Raw genomic sequence first — 23,597 nt, 5'->3', positions numbered from 1 at the left:
GCAAGTAGCCCCATCTGCTCCGTACACTGGCCCAAGCCTAAGAAGACTCAGACGCAAACCATTACAGCCTAGAGAGTGAATAAGATCCTTTAATTCTACCAGCAGGGCCAGTGAAGACAAGAGCGACACCTCTGACACTGCTGACACCTTTAAAAGTTTTACAGAAATACAGATGCTTCGACTCTCATGTACAGAGTACAGTCCCGCTTGCCCCCAGGCAGAAATCACCAAGCATGCTACCAGACCTCTCAGACATTTTTCTAGGTAATTCAGATGGTATCTGTTTCAAAGATTCAAATGGCATTGGTTTAGCTGTTTTCCGAACTGAATATTCTACTCAAAGTAGAAAAAGCAGCAAAAAAGGTTGAGTCTCCACCCTGCTGCCACAGCCCCCGGAGTGCCAGGATCAGAGGTTATTACTACCACGTGTGCTGAGAAAATATTTTTTTTTCTTTTTCTTTTTTTCGGAGCTGGGGACCGAACCCAGGGCCTTGCACTTGCTAGGCAAGCGCTCTACCACTGAGCTAAATCCCCAACCCCCTAAAAAAATATTTTAAGCAAAGAAAAACACAAAGTTTTAAGGACAAAAATCTTGTTTAACATTTAAAATGTTTTAGATGTATGCTCAGAAAATGAAAAATGGACAAAGTGTCTGTTCAAAAGGTTTTCTGCATGTGCAGGGCAGTGCTGGCCATCTGGAAGACCCTTGTTCAAAGTGGCCCAGATCTAAAAAAAAAAAACAAACAAACAAACAAACAAAAAAAAAAAAACCGCAGCAAAACATAAGCTGGTAACACACTGCACAAAGCCGGCAAACCCCGTTACCTTCCTACTCGGCACAGAGCTTTACTCCTTCAGAGCCAGTGCCGTGGATTTTAACAGCATCAACTGCATTTCTGCTTGTCAACTTCTGCTTACCAATGGCATGTGACCAGGACCTCAATCCATTAAAGAAAGTATCAAAGGCAAAGCCCTTTTAAAATTTATTTCCAAGTTCAACTAGATTGATAAATGCAAGACAGGAAATAATATGGCCACCAACTTTGAAACTTTGATCTTACTATCAAACCAATGCCTGCTGAACAAAGGCCTTTATCCATCCATTGCGATGAAGAATTATAGTCGATAATGGGTGCCAGGAATGAAGAACGATGGAGGACGGAACAGGCTTAACCAGGCTGGCATGGATGTCCTCATTTGCATACATCTTTGAAAACCACTACATTTGACCCACATAAAAATATTAGCTAGCAACTTTTCCTCTAATCTTTCAAGTCTCATCATTCTAATCACACTACCAATTCCTTGAGGGGAATTATTCTCAAAACTAAAGAATAAAAGATGCTAAAGGCAAAGAATAAAATCCCAATAACAACAACATGCATTAAGAAACTAATTTTAAAAAGGGAATTAGCAGTGTGATGGTACATTACTTGTGATCCTAGCAGTGGTGGGACTGGTACAGGGGAAGTTCAAGGCCAGCCTAGGCCACTTAAGAGATGCCATCTATACATGAATAGGGAGATAAATTACCATATAAATCACCAATTGCACTTCTGAATATATTCCCAAAAGCAGCAAGGCATGTGCTCAAAGAGGCTTTGCACACCTGTGTTCAAAGCAGCTCAGGTCACCACAGTGACCGTGTGGAAACAGCTTAGTGCTGGCCATTGATGGATAGATAAAAGTCTATTACTTATCCCCTAAAAGGAAGGAAATTAATTTTTCTTTTTTAGTTTTCTTTGAAACAGGGTCTTATACTGAAGCCTAGGTTTGCCCTTCTATCTCAGTTTCTGAAGTGCTGGGCTTATAGGCGTGCCTAGCCAACCCGAAACCGAATCATATGCATATAGGCAGCATGCTAAGTCAAATACGCCAGTCACAAGCAGATCTATGATTTCATTTATGAGATACCTGAGTAGCCAAACAACAAATGGTGGTTGCTAGGAGCTGGGAAGACAGAGGACTGGGGAAGCATCATTTAATGGGTATAGTTTCAGTTTTATACGATAAAAAGAGCTATGCAGGGTTGGGGATTTAGCTCAGTGGTAGAGCGCTTGCCTAGCAAGCGCAAGGCCCTGGGTTCAGTCCCCAGCTCCGAAAAAAAGAAAAAGAAAAAGAAAAAAAAAAAGAGCTATGCAGATAGATGGTTGCAATGGTCCTAACATTATGAACTCATTTAATCCCACAAACTGAACACTTAAAAATGGTTACGGTGGTTAAATTTTACGCTATATTCAATGTATAGAATAGGTGGGTGTTGCAAAGCGTAGAGCAGGCCTTTTAACCTCACCAAGTTAATGTTACAACACTTTTGACTATTGGCTTTGCTTTTAAAATTGTTCAATTAGTTCAACTGTAACATTGTTATTACTGTATCATATTGCTCTCTCAGCACCAAGCTTATTAAGCACATTTAATCTTCTGAGGTAAATTAATTCTCTTCCTACAGTTTATCCAAAGCATCAAAGAGCTAAGTATGAGACCTGACATCTAACTTTCAGGGCGCTTATTCTCCGGGCATACTCTGGGAAGAAAAACACTACAGATTATGACAACATGAGCCACACACCCTTCTACCTTTATATCATAGAATCCCGTTTTACAGGGGAGAGGAAAAGAGCCGGAGGATAGAAACCAACAGCGTGGAGCTCACGTCCTGCTCTGCTTCTCACCTGGTTAACAGTCTGCTTAGACTGTGAATCGGTAGATGGCACTCCCATAAGCCAGGCTGTAAATGCTTCATGAGGCCTTGAGCCACACACAAGGATGGGCACTTCCTATCACTATATACTCTTCACACACGATTCACACTCATATTATCTCTAATGTATTAAAGGGATTAAACTATACACCCCAAAATCTGGCAAGTAATTGTTGTGAGACTTAAGAGAAACTATAGGTCAAAAAGGAGATGCAAATGACTCTTTCACAGGTGTCACCTAAGACCATCAGAAAACACAGACATATTTACATTATGATTCGTAACAGTAGCAAAATTACAGTTATAAAGTAGCAATAAAAATGTTATGGCTGGAGGTTATCATAGCATGAGAAACTGTATTAAAGGGTCACAGCACTAGGGAGGTTGAGAACCACTGCTCTAAAGAAACTGGTGAGGGATCAACAAGATGTCAGCAAGTAAAGCCCTGGCTGCCAACGACCTGAGTTCAAGTCCTTGGACCTCAGTAGGGAAGGAGAGAAACCACCTGCAAGTCATCCTCTGACTCCACACATGAACCCCACCCCCCAAATCAAGCAAGCAAGAGGGAAAAAAAGAGAAAAGTAGGAAACAAATACAATAAAACCCACCACCAAGGCCTAAAATGGAGAGCAGACAAAGCAGCAAGCATGCTTCTGTGGGAACGAAGACAGAACTTACTCAAATTCAGTCTTCATTAAACCCAAATTCTAAACCATTCCCTTTAGGAGTAACTCCAAACAGAGACGGTTCCCTCTTACTTCCAGGGAATGCCCTTCTATTGTTCCATGACAACTCAGAATTACCGATAAGTCAGCCACCTACCATCTCCACTTCCTCTGCGACACACAGATCCCTGTTCACAGTGCCACACTGAGTCTGTGATCCTAAGGAAATCAGTCTGCACTCTACAAGGTATATTCTGTGATTCTGCTTAGCTCTCTACGTATGTCCTTATAATGTCAACGTTACATCTAACTCTGGCCAGTTCACACACAATTTCTAACACTGTATGTTATTAACACCCTTTAATAATCTCTCATATACTATGAAACATTTGCTAAAACTAAAATTCACAAAAAAGTAAAGCTTATTAACATGTCTCTTTATGGAGATATATCAGTACGCATGCTTAAATGAAGTAAGAGACCTACCCTTAGACAGAGAGGGCCCAGAGGAAGGAGCATTTCATCTTAAGACACAATCTTTGGATATAACAAAGGTCATCAGCCAAGCATTAAATCACTATTAAAGAGCTGTAATCAATGCCAATCTTCCTTTTAAGAACACAAAATTTTATTCTTTTTTGCCGTGTTTTGAGGTGGAAGAAGGGTAAGGACGAGATCCAGGACCTCAAGCTTGCTAGCTAGTGCTCTACCGGTGAGCAACCACCTAGTCTTACCAACACATTAAACAAAACTATGAATATGTTAGACATGTTTAAGACAAATTTTAATACTACCATTGCCTTACTCAAGAATTTTGAGGGTTGGGGAAGCGCAAGGCCCTGGGTTCGGTCCCCAGCTCCGAAAAAAAGAACCAAAAAAAAAAAAAAAAAAAAAGAATTTTGAGAGAGGAACGCAATGGACAGCCATTTATATGTTTATAATGTAAAATAAAGCTGCTAACAGGAGCCTTATGTGAGAATTTCTAAGTCACTGCAGCACTGGTTCAAAACACTTTGGTTGTTTTTTAAAAAAAAAAAAAATAGTATTGCTCTTGACAAGTACTCAAGAAACAGCAGTTTAATTGAAAGCTCTTGAGGACCCCAGGAAGAGCTGCCATCCATGCACACAAGCCGTGCTCACTGATGCTTTAATCTTACTTTGGGCACACCTTTCTAAGCACTAGAGAGGAACAAAAGAATCAACTGCTTTTGACACTAAAGTAGCCTTCTACCTTGTTGCATCAATAAATTCTTTAAAAAAATCATTTCCTTTTCTCATTAACACAATTTTTTTGGACACCCCCCAAAAGAATAAAAGGTATGACTTCTCTATTCATTAGAAAGTTTTTAAGATTTAACCTCAGACCTCCACACATAATTCACTTTTTCACAGACACATTAAAGAAGTAAGAGTATTACCTTATTAAAAAAAAAAAATCACAAAACTTTCACTAGCAGCTTTTTAAATTTATAAAGCCCTCTAATAGGCTCAAACATACCTCGACGAATCAAATACTTAGAGATCTTACATGCAAGATAAATGAAATAAAAGCCCTCCATGATCACTATGCATCCAATTGTGGCAGAATGACAAAAACTGTTATGAAGTGTCACTAAAGTCTGTGCCCTGTGTCTCAGTCACCAAGTGCACACTCGTCCCCCCTGCAGGTTAACTACTACAGGCTTGTAAGAGAAGCAAACCTTTCCCAGACTGCCCCAAACTGAGCAGCTAGCACTGCAAAGGGCTTAACTTCCTCTAACAAAACATCACAATAGTAGGCATTAGTCCTAACTTGAACTTATTTGAGTAATAAGCATAACTTTTGGATAAAGTCTCTGTTCTTTTTGAAAAATAATACTTCAAATCCATTATAAGAACAAAACCACAATATTAATTAGGGGTTTCTTACTCTATCCTTCAAATATAAATAAAATCTATACAGAAATGCCACAGGACTTTGACAAAGGAGTAGAAGGGTTCGGACTGCCCTCTGAGAACCAAACACCTCATGATCTACAGCATAAAAAGGGTTTCCCAAACCTCATGATTGAACCCTGAAACTTACTGTGTTCAGTGCTAAGATCCTGCAGCCCAGTGCTGAAATGAACACTCAGAGGTATGAAGAAATCGGAAAGAAGAGTTTTGGCGAAGGGCCATTTCAAACAGCACCATGGCAGGTACGTCTCTCTGTACCTAGGCTATTTGTAAAAATAATTTAAAGCAGCTTCCATACTGGATGTGGTAAATATATGCAGAGACTCTTCAGAGCAGAGGAAAAACTATCAAGCAACCAACCTCTGAATCTTTACGAGAACAATCAAAAAGTAGTAATAACTATGCTTCTCTAAACACTGGGACTCATAAACACCTGAGCACTGTTCCCTTCAAAACACACCTCAGGAAGCTGCACTTAGTCTATTGCACAGACATTGAGACATTTCCCTTAAATTGCTTTAGACGTGGCAAATTCAATCCTCCAAATGTACAACGGAACATGGATGTTCCTGACAATGCTTGTTTTGCTTATTCCTTAAAGGGAAAACATCTGAAGTAACTTCTATTCAAAATGCATTTATGTAAGTAATGAAATTGTATGGCTTCCTCCAGCAATGTTTCCCTGAAGGAAACATTTCTCTGCTTAAAACACACCCATCCGTAACTACACACCTCCTATGTACAAGTCATACTTAGTGGGCCAAGCTCCCTGCCTTCCACATCATTCCTTCCTCCTCGTACCAGTGCCTTGGGCAGCAGTGGCAGCATCACCGGCCTCAGCAGCAGTGCTGCTCCTTGTCACTAGGCTAGGATGGTAAGGAACGTTAGCAGCAGCTATTTTTTTTTTGAAAGATGATTTACACGATGCTAAAATCTACACTACAATTAAATGAGGACTGCCCTGAGGCATGAGCTTTTCAATCCATTTTGTTCAGGGAACCTCCACTGGGCACTGTGAAAATCAGGTGAAGTACTACCACTCTCCAGCGGTCTTTCTTTCACGAGTGACACACATACATGTTAAGTGATCTGACAACGTGAAGAACTGCTCAGATCCTAAGGGGACATGCATATGCATTAAATGACCTGACAACCATGAAGAACCGCTCAGGTCCTAAGGATCACTTTCTTGTACAACCTACAAAGCACTAATTAATCTCCAATCACCTGTACAGAAACTTGGCTGACTCTTCATGCTCATTAAGATCATGTCTTCATTTGAGTGATAACAAAAGCCCTATCATTATCAAAGTGAGAGGGCTAATCTTGCCACTGAGACAGTTTTGTTCTGGTTACTATTTCAGGGGCTAAAATGTACTCTTCTGTTGCCCCGAATCTCTTTTAGTGATGGCTTGCTATATCCAGCCCACCTGAAACTTTACTTCTAAATGAAACAAAACTATCAACTGGGGGGAGTTGCCCTGCATTTTTGGCTTTAAACTTATCTCTGAGAAGACCCCAGTTATGTTTTGTTTGGACAACTTTCTTTCTGGAGTAACTGGGAGCAGAGAGTAACTAGTACATTTTAGGAGCCCTACACGGACATGATACATGCAAATGCTTTTCTTTCTTGCAAACATCTCTTTGTTTCATATCAGATACAACCCCTCTCACATATTTGTTTGAGAAGTTCAGAATTTACACCTTAAGTGTTCCTGACCTATCAAAGTCAGCGTTAAGACCAGCCTGCACATTTTCTCAAAAGCTCACAGGAAAAATGGGGTAGGAGTGCTGCAGAAGATACACAAGAGCTGGAGCCGCTTATTCTGGAATAGCTGGTCCTTTGGCCCTGTGGGGGTAAAAGGTTACATGCCGCTGTAGTACACTCACCTTGAGAATTTTTACAACCACCCTCTCATTGTTGGTGATGTTAATGGCCTCAAATACTTCACTATACTTGCCCCGACCAAGTTTTCGAACCAGTTGGTAATCATCTTGATTACTGTGAAAGGCAAGAGATATTGTACATAAATGCCAGGATTTGGGATTAAGCAAGCGTATGTCCACTATACATCCATCCACCAAGTCCAGCTAATCAAAGTATTCCTGACATCACACCTCGACTCATTCTCTAAATGAAAGCCACACAGAAGCTTGGCTCCCGTCATTCTGCAGAGCTCTTAACCTCACTGACTCTAAGCACAGGGAGAAAAGGCAGCTATGAGGCCTTATGAGCCCTGTTAAGTGGACTGAGCAAGGTATCCCCCTGGTAGTACTGGGGTGCCCGCCTGCCCGGGGCTCCACAGCACCTGCCTCCCATTTTACACCCTCTAGGGGGGCCATGTTCAAAATGTTCCTCCCTCCCAGCCTCATTTCAGAAAGTAAAAAGGTAGAGATTTTAACAGCTCAAGAGGACAGACATGGACTTCCCATCCCATAGGAAGCCCAAAGTGTGAGGAGGAAGGGCCGCCCCCACCCTGACCCTACGCTTCTCCCCACCGGCTGCTGAGCCGGGGACCGGGGACCGAGGCCGGGCGGACAGGAGAGGCCGGGGACACGTGCGGCCGGGGTCGGGCCTCCCTGCCAGCCCCGAGGCCGAGCGGCCGTCAAGGTGCGGTTCGCGCGGGGGGCGGCCGGCGGCGGCTTTACCCCCAGCTCGGGACGTGGGCTTCGTAGTCCCAGTACTCGCGGCTCCTCAGGCTGTTCACCTCGGCGTAGACCCGGGCCCGACTGCCCGCGGCCGGGCCGGGCATGGCGGGCGGGACCGGGGGGCGCCGCGGGGCGCCGAGGGCGGCGGCGGCGCGGCGCGGAGCGCGGGGCGGCAGGCGCGGGAAGCGGCGGGCCGCGGACCGCCCGAGCAGGAGGAGGAGCGCGGCGGCGGCGGGCGTCCGCGCCAGGCCGGGCCCGCGGGGGCGGGCGGACGGACGGACGCTCGGGCCGGGGGCGCGGGAGGCGCCGGCCAAGCCGGCCCGGGGCCTTCGGCAGCCGGCGGGACGGCGGGGTTCGTGCTCCGCGGCGGCCTCCGCTCGGCTCGCGGCCCCCAGAGGCGGTGGTGGCGGCAGCGGCAGCGGCAGCCACCGGCCGGGAGAGGGGCAGCGGCGGCGGCGGCGGCGAAGAGGGAGGAGGAGGAGGCGGAGGAAACCCGGAAAAGGGGCCGAGCTCGCCAGGAGCGGCCACCGCCCAGCCCCAGCCCGCCCCTGCCCACAGCGCCCCCTACAGTGCCGGGGGACTGTGGCCGGCGCCCGCCCCCTCAGCGATCTCGCCACCCGCCAAGCAGAGTGGTAGTCTGCCTGCCCACCCGCAGGTCACCCCTTAGGAGCCCTTGCCCTCGACTAGCGCCGCTTTTAGCATCGCCCCTCAGTCCAGTCACCTCGTGTCAACCACCAAGACCTCCTATACTGGCCCTGAGCTGATTTGCTTTAAACCCAAGAATCCTCACCTCAAACTGTCTCCCTTCCTCACTCCTCTTTCCCCCTCTAGACTCCACCCTGCTATCCACAGATTTCCCCGCCTTCAACCCCAAGAGGCAGAGAACTTCCATGCAGAACCAGTCTACTACTAGATCTACCCTATCCTCTCAGTTCCCCGTCCAATTCCCCTGGTAGCCCACTGAGTCATCTTTTAGGCTACTTGGTTAAACTAGAGTCCGCTGGGTAGTTTCCCCATAAAATTATTGGTTTTTTTTCCCTTTGTATTGAACCAGTCGTTTGTGGGACATAATTTAAGACTGTAAATATGCATTTTTGTTTATTTGTTTGAGAGGAGGGAGAACTGGGGAGTGAGGAGTTCGGCCTCGAAGGAGAGACTAAGGGTTGGTGAACATACAAGCTTTGAACAGTCTTTGATTTCCTGGGGTCCCTGACTATCTTGTTCTCCTGTCCATATTTTTTTTTTCACACCAGAAGAGGGCATTGGATCCCAATACAGATGGTTGTGAGCCACCATGTGGTTGCTGGGAGTTGAACTCAGGACCTCTGGAAGAGCTGTCAGTGCTCTTAACCTCTGAGCCATCTCTCCAGCCCCCTCCTGTCCATTTCTTTATCAACAAGGATCTCCTCTCCCAACCCAGGTTGTTCTGACTTCTAATTACCCCCACCACTGTTTTCTAGATGAGACCATGTTCCCTCTTTATATACCTAACTATCCGGGTTCAAGTCCCAGTTCCGTAGCTTACAAGTGATGCTGATTTGAGCCAATGACCCAACGTCTCTGTGCTTCAAATTTTGTAGCATCAACCCAGCACCTATGTCACAGAGCTATGCAGAGACTTAAACCATGTAAAGTGGGAGTGCTCAATATTAAAACACTACATGTTCATGCTGCTATTAAACGCTATCACCTTTCTTTCCCTGAGAGCATCACATGTCCATCTTCAGTTCCTTCTTCTCTCTGAGCTTGGCCAGGGGGTACCTCTGCCACCCCACAAATGACTGGCTTTTTTTTTCAACTCCTTAAAGGCCACTTTCTCTGAAGTTGATACTTCTCTCAATGACTCATCCACTTGACATGAGTTCTCTCCTGGTTTACCATCTGTCCCCTTCCTGTGAAAACAATTTGAAGGCATGGCTTGGGCTGGGTGGTCACCACCAGGTCACTCAGTGCCTGCTGTAGCTGGAGGCCTTCAATCAACATGGTGCTACTGCCCCACAGATATCATGCTGGTTACAAAGGGGACCCTGAAGGTCAGATGCAGGGACGAACTGACCTGTGTGATTCATGGAGAAAGGACACACCACTTACACCTGCCAAAAAAGTTCTACCTGCATCCAACCAGACACAGCCAAACTGAGGGGTGGTTCAGCAAAACATCCAGTCCACACTGCTAAAAAAAAAAAAATAACAGTGCCACACCAAAAAGAAATCTTGAGGTGCTGCTCTTGATGAAAGGGAACTGAGAGCCACCCTTGAGACTGCACACTACAATCCTATCTGAGTAGTAGATTGTGGGTTCAAAGCCAGCCTGAGCTACGTAGTAAAATCTTGTTTTGTTTACTTTTTTATGGGGAGAATGCAGTCAGGTGTGGGGGCATTTTGGTAACCCTGGTACGTGGGAGGTCAGGACAGGCAGATTGGCATGAGTTTGATGCCAGTGTGTCTGGACTGTGGAGTGAGACTTGTCCAAAATAAAATAAAATAAAAACCATACACATTTTATTGCTCGGAACTCTGGAAAGCCATGCACACTATTTCTACTGCTCTTATCATTCAAAATCAACAAAGAATGAATATCTTAAAATAAGTCATGGGTCAAGCCCGGTGGAGTAGTGCATGACTGTTATCCTAGCTGTCGGGAGGCTAAGGTAGGAGCATAGCTTAGGTTCTGTGATGTGTTTCAGGCCAGTGTGGGTTATGTAGACCCTATTTCAAAAACAAAAGACAAAAAAAAAAAAAAAAAAGCGGGAACTCTTTCTGTGTGTGTGTGTGTGTGTGTGTGTGTGTGTATGTGTGTGTGTGTGTGTGTGTGTATGTGACAGAGGGATAAGAATACAGCTAATAGGACACTCACTGGGGTAACTTTAATATGGGGTCTATATTATATAATACCAATGCTTTAATGTTAACTTGAAGCACATGAGCTTTATATTGGGGTCAAACAAGAATTTGGTTTTTAAGAATTTCAAGTGTTGAAGGATGAATTGTTTTAGTTTCTGCAGTGTATTCTCAAGCAATTCTGTAGAAAAACCAACAAATAATAAAAACCTGTGGGTTCCCAAGGACACAACCATCCATGGAAAGAAGGAGCCACTGGTTGACAGTGAAGTAAGCCAAATATCTGTGCGTGCTGACTCTAGCCCTGTAATGCCAGAACCCTGGAGGCGCAAAGGTAGGAGAACCAAGAGTTTGAAGCCCGCCTGGGTTTCATAGCAAGACCTCGTCATAAAACAAAAAGCCCACAAGTTTGCAACTTTGCACAAACTCAAACACCTTCAAAAACAAGAACTGTGGGCTGGAAAGAGAGAGAGTGCAGGGGTTAACTGACTGTGGATAATAGTGATGGTAGTTTCTGTATCCTACATAGTTGAACCGTGAGTGCCCAGGTTCAATTCCCAGCACTGAAATGCTGGCAGCTCATAACTATCTCTAATGCCAGTTCTAGGGACACACGCAGTCAAAACACCAGCGCACATAAAATAAAAAGTTAAATTTAAAAAAACCCCTGAAAACAAAGCATTTGGGGAACAAATGGACTTTGACCTTGATTTCCAGCATGCCCTCCCAACTTGGCCTCTTATTTAACACGTTCTTAAGATCTTAATGCTGCTCTAAGATTTATTCTCCCTCAAAATTTTCTGTTAACTTATCTAGCCTAGCAAGTCATAGTCCTAACCCTCAGATAGGCTTTCTTAGTTCTAGAAAGCTCCTGTGTAGAAGTTGTAGCTCGTTTGAGCATGTCCGCTGTTTTCCTCTGTATGTCTCAGATTCTCAGGGGCGACTATGGCCTGTACGGGGTTCTAAGCCACTGCCATCAATCTGAGGACTGTGTCCAAGCCCTGGCAGAGCCCCATTCTTTGCCTCCTCCACCCTGGCCCACCTCTGGCCCCACCCGCACTCCCTGCTCTTGCCTCTCATGCTTCACCACCTAGCCCACACCCATGTCTCATAACCTGATCCCACCCGTGTGGCTGCTTGGGGATTCTCCCACACCTGGCTCTGGCGCAACGTACTCCGGATTTGGCTGATACTTCATTGGCTCAGCCCTGAAACCTATAGCCAGCCCTCCCACAGCCAAATGGGAGGTGTTTTTGCGGCTTGTTGCAAAGTAGGATGGGCGCCCCCACAGTATTGGCAAGGGTCCACTGTTTTTGTTTAGTTTTTGTTTTTCCTTTCCTTTCCTTTTCTTTATATGACCAGCTGGCATGAGGTGGGACCCTGGTAGTCTAGCTGAAGGAATCTGGCTTGGGTTTGTGAAAGACCAAGCAGGTAGTTCTGCACAAGTAGGTGGAAGGGCAGGGAGAGCCCAGTATTGACTTCACTGTGTGTGCCATTTACAAGTGAGTGTGATGAGAATCATAGAAAAGAGGATGCACGAAGATACCTCGAATCAGATTATCCAGGGCTTCCCCACCATGATTCTTCTAGACTCCAATTCTATCCAAACACTAAAACTTTCCTGAAACAAACCAAATACATTTTGAAGATCTTAGGGCATTTTCTGTCTATTTTTCCTGGTGCTGGGGATTAAATCTAGAGCCCCCACTCACCTGTCTTGATGAGGTCTAGTTTCAAAACATGTGAGAGATTTTACAGGCCTTTTACTGTGCATAGTTTCTTCTTAAAAACCTCCCTTAAGGCTGGAGAGATGGCTCAGTGGGTTTTTTTTTAATTCAACTATGTAGGATACAGAAACTATCATCACTGTTCTTCATTAATGTTCATATTTTTAGGCTAGCTTTCTGTTTTGTCTAGTTTTGTTTTTGAAATGAGGTCTTCTATATATGGGGGCTGGACTTGAGCTCAAGACTATGGAGAATTACAGGTAGGGAACTTCCATCCATCTCTTTTATTTAAAAAAGGAAGTATTTATTTTATTTATGAGTCCACTATAGCTGTCTTCACTTACACCAGAAGAGATCCCATTACAGATGGTTGTGAGCCACCATGTGATTGCTGGGAATTGAACTCAGGACCTCTGGAAGAACAGTCAGTGCTCCTAACCACTGAGCCATCTCTCCAGCCTTAAGGGAGGTTTTTAAGAAGAAACTATGCACAGTAAAAGGCCTGTAAAATCTCTCACATGTTTTGAAACTAGACCTCATCAAGACAGGTGAGTGGGGGCTCTTCAAAATGTATTTGGTTTGTTTCAGGAAAGTTTTAGTGTTTGGATAGAATTGGAGTCTAGAAGAATCATGGTGGGGAAGCCCTGGATAATCTGATTCGAGGTATCTTCGTGCATCCTCTTTTCTATGATTCTCATCACACTCACTTGTAAATGGCACACACAGTGAAGTCAATACTGGGCTCTCCCTGCCCTTCCACCTACTTGTGCAGAACTACCTGCTTGGTCTTTCACAAACCCAAGCCAGATTCCTTCAGCTAGACTACCAGGGTCCCACTTGCACATCATTCCTTAGGGACATCCCTTTCTGGTTCTTTTTTTGTCCTCATCACCCTGAGGGAGTGACTCAGTGAGTGTCCTCTACCCAGAGAGTTAGGTGGGGGAGGGGCAGAATACAGCACAGCACAGTCAGAAAAAGGGCACCACATTTTCTGTTAGTCTGTCAGTAAGCGCCTTTTTCATTCTGCCCATCTGGCTGGGTGGGGATAGGAGCTCAGAAAGTCAATTGAACTCTCCCTGTCTCTGTCTCTGTCTCTGTCCACCTGTCCGTCTGTCTGTCTCTTTCTCTGTCTGTCTCTCTGTCTGTGTCTCTGTCTCTGTCTCTCTGTCTCTGTCTCTGTCTCTGTCTCTGTCTCTCTCTCTCTCTCTCTCTCTCTCTCTCTGTATATGTGTGAAGGGAAGATGTTGCCATCAGGTGTTGCTCCTCGTAGTTTGAGCGTCTCTCACTGAATTTGGAGCTCACCACTTTAGCTAGGCTTCCTGGCTAGCAAGCTTCAGAGATACTCCTAGCTCTGCCTCTTCAGGACTGGTCTTATAAATGAGCCACTACTCCCTGGATTTTATCTATCTATCTATCTATCTATCTATCTATCTATCTATCTATCCATCCATCTATCTACTATCTATCTATCTATCTATCTATCTATCTATATCTATCATCTATCTATATCTATCATCTATCTATATCTATCATCTATCTATATCTATCATCCATCTATCATCTATCTATCCATCCACCCACCCACCTATCCATCCATCCATCCATCTACCTATCTATCCATCCATCCATCCACCCACCCACCTATCCATCTATCTATCTATCTATCTATCTATCTATCTATCTATCTATCTATCTATCTATCATCCATCCATCTATGTGGTGTGTGTGAAGCACACACCTCTTGCTGTGGGTATGTGCACACACATTATGAAGGTGCAGGCACTTATGGGTGTGTGTGGAAGTGAGAGGTCGAGGTTGAGTGTCTTTCCTCGGTTGCTCTCCGCTGTTATTTTAGGAAGCCTCCTCTGAACCTGATACTCTTCAGTTTGGCCAGGCTGGCTGACCAATGAACGCCAGCGATCTGCCTTCGTCTACTCCCCAGTGCTGGAGTTACTGCCATGTGCCATCATTCCTGACTTTTATGTGGGTTCTAGGGATCAAAAACTCAGATTTTCGTGCTTGTATAGCAAGCACTTTACTGGCTAAGCCACCTCTCCAGCACCAAATCCAAAACCTTTTGAGTACCACAATGATGCTACTAGTGAAAAATTCCACACAACTTTATATTTTGGGTGAGCAACTTCACCAAAAAACACTGTACAGAATCACCCTTAAGCTATGTGCATACACGTGAGATGGAAGTGAGCTTTGTGTTTTAGACTTAGATCCCAGCTCCCAAGATATTTAATTATGCATGTGAGGAAATTCCCAAATCTAACAAAATCCGAAGTATTTCTCAATGTTTTCTCAAAGGGACTTGCTTTAACCGGGTCAGGATGAAGACGGCTAACAGATGCGCCCTCAATCCGGAATTTCAAGTGAGGAAAGGTCAAAAGAGATTTGCAGTCTTTCCCAGAGCGGCTTGGCTTCCGGTGTGCTTGGCGGGGCGGGGCAGGGCATTTGGAGTGAAATGTGCTGAACTCCATAGAAGCAATGTCCACAGTGCCTTATAAAGCCTTTCCCTGCCAGTTAAGTCACTCTTCGCAGCATGTCTTAGTCCTGACAGACTGTTCAGGTTTATCATCAGCTCCATGTTTATCAAGTCCATCATGGCGTCCAGCTGGCTTTCTCTGCAGAAGCCAGTTCGCGTCCACCCTCTTGCTTGAAGTTGCGTGTCCCGTTACAGTGGGGCTACCCCATAGCCTATGTCACAAATTTAAACCTATGTCGATCGCCTCTGCTCCACAGGCTCAATGTAGGTACCCTCTTATCAGCAACACACATGCCAGCCACAGCCTGTGGCTAGAACTCAGCAGGTTCGTGAACTCCGCCGAAAAGTTTACATTATTATCCAGGCATCTCTGTGGAAAATTTCCCTTCATTCTGGATGTAGGTTAAAAAAAAAAAGAGGAAGGAAGGAATGAATGAAAAATCAATCAGTGTGGAGGATTTGTCCTAAGGTCGCGCTTCCTCCTGCACTCCAACCCTTTAACCTGCGATCAAACTACCTTTTAGACACTACCCGCTGCACCCCTAAGATGAGTAAACTGAAACATGCTACAAATCATGCTCTGCGGCTTTGCTTTACGAAGCGCGCTGTGCGCATGCGCACTGTGCGCATGCTTTGGGCTCTGCACAACTGACTGGAACGCTAACACATGAGAGCCCAGTCAGTAGGGATGGCTCTATGGCCCAGGTGACCTGCCCTCTGGGCTGCCCAGCAGAGCAGTGGTAGCAAAAGTTTCCAGGGATCCACCCTCAACTCCCGAGAGCACAATCCAAGCCCCAGGGGGAAAAACAACAACTTTGAATGACACACAACTGAGGTGATGACCAGTCCTTCACTGAATCAGTGGAGGCCACATAGACAAGCAGTGGGCAGAAGATGGAAACATTGCAACGCCATTAGACAACAGTGTCAACACCGGAACCAATGCCGGGCCAAGCAGGAACCTGGCCTAACTCTCTGGCGGTTGTCAATCTGCAGCCGCCTCTGTGTCATGACTGTGTAATCCTAACTGTAACGTCATCTGCTCCAGTCAGCTCCCTTGGAACACAGGGCTGTCCTTCAGGGGACCCTACAGCTTTAGTGACCACGCTTCCCTTAGCCCTTTCAGTCGGCAACGGTTTCTCCCTATCTGTGTGAAGGCTGAAGACCGGCTGTAGAACATTCAGTGTGAGGTATCTGGCAGGCATCTCCTCATGACTTGGCTCAGGTATCCTGGGTGAAAACAACACAAACATAAAAGTATTTTTTGTCTCAACAAACAAAGGTTATCATCAGTCTTTTGAAAAAGATGTTAAACGTCTGTGTGCTTATTTATATGATGTGTCTGCGTGTGTGCCCGCGAGTGCTTGCACGTGCCACCGTGCCCGTGTGGAAGTCAGAGGATAACTGTCTGACTCAGTTCTTTCCCTCTTCTGTGGGCTCCAGGATCGAGCCCGGGTCATCAGGCTTGCACGGCAAGTGCATTTACCCACTGAGCCACACTGTCAACCCTACGAATTTTTGAAAATTTTCAAGACAGGGTTTCTCTGTGTAGATCAGGCTGGCCTCACCTGCTTGCCTCTGCCTCCAGAGTGCTGGGATTAAAGGTGTGTGCCACCAGGGCCTGGCAACGAATTATTTTTATGTTAAAATTGTCCACTGTTTTGCCGGTGAGACCTCCTTCCAACTGGGTTCTGAGCGCCTTTTATTCATTTGTTGAGAGATAAGGTTCACTAGGTCGACTTGAACGCCCGGCTTTCTGGGATTACAGGCGTACACCACTATCCCCAGCAAAAGCAGTTATGAAGGACGCTCCAGGCTCTTGACATATTTTTCCTGCCCCTGCTCTGCAGGCGACTACCGCTTCAAGGTGTCCTTATTCCTTTTGGTAGAAAATAGTTTTTAGAAGTCAAGATACTGGCATGGAGTGTGTTTATCTCCCCTAACCCCCATTGCTACCCGTGTGTATATCGAAAGCTATGAATAGAGTCTAAAGTGTCCATCTCAAGCTAAAACCTCAGCACTCATGCTAGTTTTGCCTCTTCCGACCGTACTCAATCTGGCAATGCAGGGCTACTTCAGCCAGAGGAGGGGGCTGTTACGAAAAGCCCCTATGAGGATATGAATGAAGAGCGCTTACCACGCAGATTTTGGCATGGGAGTGTTTTGGCAGGACTTGGCTTCATCTGCAACGGCCCCGGGCAGAAGTGCCTGCCGTGTGGGGAGAAGAGCAGGAGTCACACAGCCCTGGAGCAGGAAACGGTGGAGACGGACATTTACGGACTGCAGTGAACATTCTGATTCATCAAATGACCACGGTCAGAAGCCATCAGAGCAAGCGGAACAGAGAAAGGGCATGGCTCTGAAAGGTCTCGTTTGAACGTGAACGTGAAAGCCAAGAGACCAAGCACGGACAAGGTCAAAGGGGAGGCTGGTGCACAGGTGTGAGTGTCTGTTTGGGGCGGCGGCTAACCGGATGGGACCTGTGCTCTGAGAGGCAGGTGGCGGGATCTGTGAGACGAATGCCACTGAAAACTTAGGGACAAGCACACGTGGTTGTGTGGTGCTTGCTGCCACTGTCTGTCTACTGGCTGACGAAGTAAACTGGGTTTTGTGGCCACCGACCTGACTTGGTCCTTTGCTGTGTCCTGGAATGTGACTCCTCCCTACCCTTCTCAATGAGTCAAAACTTCCACTCTTCTGAGCTCTGTCCCTGCAGGGTGTGGGCCAGCACCTGATAAGCTAATAAATAACATTGTATTGACTTCTCTAAGAGGCTGACGCTTCCCTGGAGGATTCTTTTTTTTTTTTTTTTAAAAAGGCGGCAACTTATTTAGATGCTGGTGATGAATATGGTAGTGATAAACAAAGGAGGTCACTGCATTCGGGGCAGCACTCAAGCACCACTGCCCTATTTAAGGTTACTATTGTTATGATGAAACGCTAGTTAAGAAGGAGTGTTTTAATTTGGCTTACACTTCCACCTAGTTGTCCATTACTGAAGGAAGTCAGGGCGGGAGCTCAAGCAGGGCTGGAGGCAGGAGCTGATGCAGAGGCCATGGAGGGATGCTGCTTACTGGCTTGCTCCACATGGTTCGCTCAGCCTGCTTTCTTCTAGAACCTAGAACCAACAGCGCAGGGAGGACACCACCCACAGTGGTGGTCACTAATTAAGAAAATGTCCACCAGGCCTGTCTACAGCCCGATCTTAAAGAGTTACTTTCTCAATCCAGGCTCCTCCAGTTACTCCAGCTTGTGTCAGGTTGACATGAAGCTAGCTGAAATTCTAGGACTTGTGAGGTAGATGTAGAGGTAGGAGGTTGAGAAGTTCATAGCCAGCTTTGGTTAGACAGTAAGTTTGAGGCCAGCCTGGGCAACACGAGATCCTATCTTAAAAAACAAAACCCCAAACACTAAAGGAAGAAAACTGACTCTCCCTCCCCCAATAGCCATCAGCTGGCCAGCTTGGGGTGGGACTTCCTGACCTCCTCCTGACTCTGTTGGGGTTTTGTGCCGGTCTTATGCATGTGGTCAGAGTTGCTGTCAATTCACACGTGCAACTGCTTTGTTGTGTCCAGAAAACAGTTTCCCAACAACCTCCCACTGCTCTGGCTCTCACAGCCTGTCTGCTCTCCCCTCCAGGCCCCTGAAAGGCTACTAAGGCTCTATGAGATGCCACCGCACGCATCCGCATGCTGCCATGAGCTAAATCTAGTCCATGATTACTTGATTTTTAACTAGAGGCCTCACGAAATTGGAGGAAACAGCAGCAATGGGGACGGGGAGGGATTGGAAGGGAGGGAATGGGGTGTGAATCTGATCAAAGTACACTCTCCGAGTATAGAAGATTCTCAAGCGAAAAATAAACTTGAAAAATTGGGGAAAAAAACATGAATGTCTAAATAGTCCCCCCCTCCCCCCCAGTTTTCTCAACCAGAAAAACATGTCAGATGAACGCGTGCGATCTGACAGTTTTTAAAATATAAAGAAGCGAATTTGCATTAGCGAATCCTTATCCCTGTCTCCAGTGAGTAAGAGTGGTCTACAAGTATTTGCAGCAGAATTTTTTTTAATGGCCCCACAGGCCTTGCCCGTGTGTTTACTGATTAAGTGCAACTCTGTGTATCTGTCTAATGCAGTATTACTTGGTAATAAAAATAGCGAATTACCGATACACGGTGCAGCATGAATGAACCATGGAAACACTAAGCCAAGTGAAAGGAACCAGTCACAAAAGACCCACACATTGTATGGCTTTATTTATAGCGATCTCTAGAATAGGCAAACCCGTAGAGACAGAATGTGGATTCCTGGTTGCTAAGGGGGTGGGAGGGAATGACGGTGACTGTTAATCAGCACACGGCTTCTTTTTAGGGTGACAGGAATGCACAACTGTGTGAATCTGTCAAAAGCCACTGAGTTGTGTACTTTAAATGGCTATATGGTATATGAATCATATCTCAATAAAATAGGTTAAATTTTTTTTTAATGCAAGGAAGGGAGGGAGTTCCTGGGAGGGAGGGAGGCAGCATGTAGATGAGGAAGCATCGGAGTGGGAGAGGGGGAAAGAGAGGGAGGAAGAAAAGAAGGAAAAGGAGAGAGAAAGGTGAGAGCAGGCAGGAAGCCTGGTCAGAGCAGTGACTAAGGGAAACTAAATGTCTTAGGGACTAACCTTGCCTTCCTGGAGAGTGGATGGAGAGAAGGAAGAGGACAGATGGGAAAAGACCTCAGATGCTTTTTCTGTTTTCCCTTTGGGAGAAACTAAGCTGGTATGATGTGGATTCCAAGAGAGAGGGAGAGAGAGAGGAAGGGAAGGAGGGGGGGGAGAGAGGGAGAGAACGGGATTGGAGAGAGGGTTGCTCAGGTGTTAAGATCGCCTGTTGGCTCTTTGAGAGGGTTGGGGTTTGGATTCCAGCACCCCCCATGGGGCAGCTCATAATAGCCTGTGACTCCAGCTCCAGGAGATCTGGCGCCCTCTTCTGGCCTCAAAGATCACCTGTACTCACACGGCATACATACGCTCACACATGCATGAGTACAAACACTAATAAATACATCCTTTTTAAAAAAGGATGTATTTATTATATATGAGTACACTGTACCTGTCTTCAGACACACCAGAAGAGGGCATCAGATCTCATTACAGATGGTTGTGAGCCATCATATGGTTGCTGGGATTTGAACTCAGGACCTCTGGAAGGGCAGTCAGTGCGCTTAACCACTGAGCCATCTCTCCAGCCCCCATAAATACGTCTTTTAAAAACCAATAAAGAATGTTTGGGGGGCTGGGGATTTAGCTCAGTGGTAGAGCGCTTGCCTAGGAAGCGCAAGGCCCTGGGTTCGGTCCCCAACTCCGAAAAAAAGAACCAAAAAAAAAAAAAAAAAAAAAAAAGAATGTTTGGAAACTCCCCAAATTGGAGAAACAAAAGAGCGGCATGGATCGTTTCAGTGCATGTCACATAGCACTGTCCAATGGAGCACTTGGCGAGGTTTCCGTTTTTTAGAGAAGCACCTTCGCTGGACTTGAGGTAGGCTCCTCCTGGAGGCCAGAGTAGATAAAGTTATATGTTAACTGACAGAATTTCAGCAGTGAGACAAATAATTTCTTTCTGCTAAAGAAGGATAACCCCAGCAAGTATGTTGACACACATCTAAAATAGGAAAATGAGTCAGTAAGATTGTGTGAGGCCAGCCCTGGCTACATTGTGAGGCCTTGTCATATACACATATAAAAGATACCCCAAAGGTTTTATCGTCCTGTGGCCATTAATCAACTTTGTTCTGAACATGACCGACTGCTTTGGGCATGCCTTTTTCTGATGGGCCACACAACTCTTTTCTCTAAGGAAAGATGGTCCTTTGTACCATGTAACATCTCCCTGTTGACAAGCATATCTTGGGTGCATACTCATTTTTTTTTATTAACTTGAGTATTTCTTATATACATTTCGAGTGTTATTCCCTTTCCCAGTATCCGGGCAAACATCCCCCTCCCCCCTCCCCTTCCTTATGGGTGATCCCCTCCCAACGTGCATACTCATTTTAATAAGAATTAAAGTTTTCAATATTCTCCAGGGACTATTTTGACAAGGAACAGCAGCTGTTTTCTATATGACAAAAACAATATTGGGGCTGGAGTGATGGCTCAGTGGTTAGGAGCAATTGCTGCTCTTGGAGAGGACCTGGATTTGAGTCCTGGCTCCCACACATCTGTAACTCCATTTCCAGGAGATCCAACACTTTCTTCTGACCTCTACAGGCACCAGGCATGCACACAGTTCGCAGACACACATGTAAGCAAGCCACTCATACACATGAAAGAAAATAAATCTTTAAAAAAATTTTTTTAAATCGATACTGAAGCTGGAAATATGGCTTAGCAGTTAAGAGCGCTGGCTGCTTTTCCAGAGGACCTAGGCATAATTCCCAGCACCCACATGGCAGCTCACAGCTGTCTGTAACTCCAGCTCCAGGAAATCTGACACTCTCGTGCAGATAAAACAAACAGTAATGCACATGAAATAAAAAAAATAATAAATTATTAAAAGAGAAAACGAAACCCTGATACTGAAAGTGATGTTCTAGGATAGAAGATGTCCGGAGTTGTACCAGAAGGGTCTCCCTTTGCTTGGCCTGGAAGAGGTATTGCAAAGGATTCTGGGTACTTAACCCCAGGGAGATATTACATTACCATATGTAAAAGGGAAGTTAGAGGAAAGCAGCAAAGGGAGATGTCTCGATCTGGTTTCCACATGCATGCACATGGGTATATTCTCACATACCACACAACAACAACAGACACAAAGAGAAGGATTATGTTTAAACTCATATAGAGAGAGAGAAAAGGAAAAAATAACAAAAAGTCTTTCCTATTCTTGACTTTCATCTAACACTTTCCCTACCAGATTTGTGGGGCCTCTCCCCCTTCCCCACACACCAAGTACCCCTTCAAAATTTGCTAAAAAGCCACTAGCTGGGCAACTTATAATTCAGCTCAGTTCTAACACAGAGCTCTGCCTGGAGACAGACTTAGATCCCACAGGTTGAGGGTCCAGCCTCCACTCTGGGTACCGGTCTCAAGCACAGACTGTAATCTGTGCCTCCGGCCAACTGTGTACCTTAACTGGGGTTCCGTCAACCCTCCTGGGGCTCAGTCACTTTGCTAGAACTCAGGGACTGCTTATTAGGAAAGAGATAAGAACGATTACAGACAACAGCACATGGTGTACAGAGCCAAAGGGAGAGAGGAGGAGTGAGTCCCATCCCCTACAGGCTGCCCTTCTCCTGCACCTTCTATGCGTTCACCTGTCATAAAGCAAGCACCATGCAGTCCTTGGGTGTTTATGGAAAGTTCCAAGGTAAGCATGACCAAGTCACCGGCCGCCAGTGAGTGTCTCACCTTAGCGTTTGACTTCTCTCCTCTCCTTCTTACCACTCTAGAGACTCCAAGCAGGGACAGAAACCAAATGCATGGCCCATGGTTTGGTGTCCTTACCAAAACAAACAAACAAACAAACAAAAAAAAAAAAACCCAAAATTTAATCCTTCGAATGTCAACCATGCCAAAGCCAAGAAATCCTGCTTTATAAGAATGATGGTACAAAGGAAAAGGAAGAACCCAGAGTGTCCACACCATGATTAGAATTCCAGGGCTGGAGAGATGGCTCAGCGGTTAAGGGCACTGACTGCTCTTCCAGAGGTCCTGAGTTCAATTCCCAGCAACCACATGGTGGCTCACAGCCATCTCTAATGAGATCTGATGTCCTCTTCTGGTGTGTTCAAAGACAGCTACAGTGTACTCATATAAATAAAATACTTAAAAAAAAAAAGAATTCCAGAAAAAGGTGCCAGAGGCAATGAACCCTCCCAATGTCCACCCTGACCCATTGGCCCAGTACCCTCCCTAGGGGAAGGATAAAGAATGATAAAGGTGATTTCTGTTACTGTTACTGTTCTCTTCTTTCTTCTGGACTAAAATTCTTGTTCCTAACTTGGAATATTATGCAGCCATAGTAATGAATGAGGAGGATCTATATAAACTGACATTGACGATGTCTCGAGTGTATTAAGTGAAAAAAAAGCAAATTGCACAGCATGACCAATTTTTACAGATGTAAATTACACAAAGAGGTATGAACGCTTGCTTAGGTGCATAATGAGGCAATGCCAAAGCAGTTGTGGAGAGAAGTGGAAAGCAAGGCGCTTCTTTTCAGTTAGACTTAGGCTGAGAAAAATTCTCTGTCCCATCTCAAGAACCAATCAGAAACTCACAGTAAAAATCCTCAGAGGTTAAACCCATTAAAAGCAGGGGAAGGGAGCAGAGAGGGGTCTCCGCAGGTGAGGGGTGCTACAGGTGCTACAGGTGCTACAGGTGAGTTTTTGGAAGGTGGAAAGCAACTGAACTGACAGAGGTGGAACTGCCTCGATGTGGCCGACAAGCAGCCTTCCCTGCTAGTCTATGCCAGGTGAGTCCAAGCCGCCACTCACAGGTCACATGACACATCCCGGGTCAGCTACAAATGTAGCTAAATGTATTCCTAGTAGATGATACCCTATTGCCATTTTCAAGGCTCGAACCTGCCAGTGCA

At 45.6% G+C, this 23,597-nt stretch overlaps 1 protein-coding gene across 10 annotated transcripts in view; it reads right to left on the bottom strand.

Moving 5' to 3' along the window:
- Csnk2a2 (casein kinase 2 alpha 2) overlaps positions 1-8,792 on the bottom strand; it is a 40,026-nt gene extending 31,234 nt beyond the window's left edge. For 3 of the 10 annotated variants that reach the window (XM_087594405.1, XM_087594408.1, XM_087594409.1), the window contains exons 1-2: positions 8,744-8,792; positions 7,195-7,306 (exon numbers count right to left, since the gene is read on the bottom strand). Coding sequence is in view for 3 of the 10 variants with exons in the window: in XM_087594402.1 (XP_087450528.1) it covers positions 7,195-7,306; positions 7,954-8,057 (216 nt within the window). In the remaining 7 variants the exon portion in view is untranslated. 10 annotated transcript variants of the gene reach the window in all.
- Positions 8,793-23,597: the final 14,805 nt, after the last annotated feature.

The sequence above is a fragment of the Rattus norvegicus genome, chromosome 19 (genome assembly GCF_021556685.1).
Source record: "Rattus norvegicus strain SHRSP/BbbUtx chromosome 19, alternate assembly SHRSP_T2T, whole genome shotgun sequence".
NCBI lineage: Eukaryota > Metazoa > Chordata > Mammalia > Rodentia > Muridae > Rattus > Rattus norvegicus.
The sequence above is the reverse complement of the archived record's forward strand: the minus strand, read 5'-3'. Positions and strand labels throughout refer to the sequence as shown.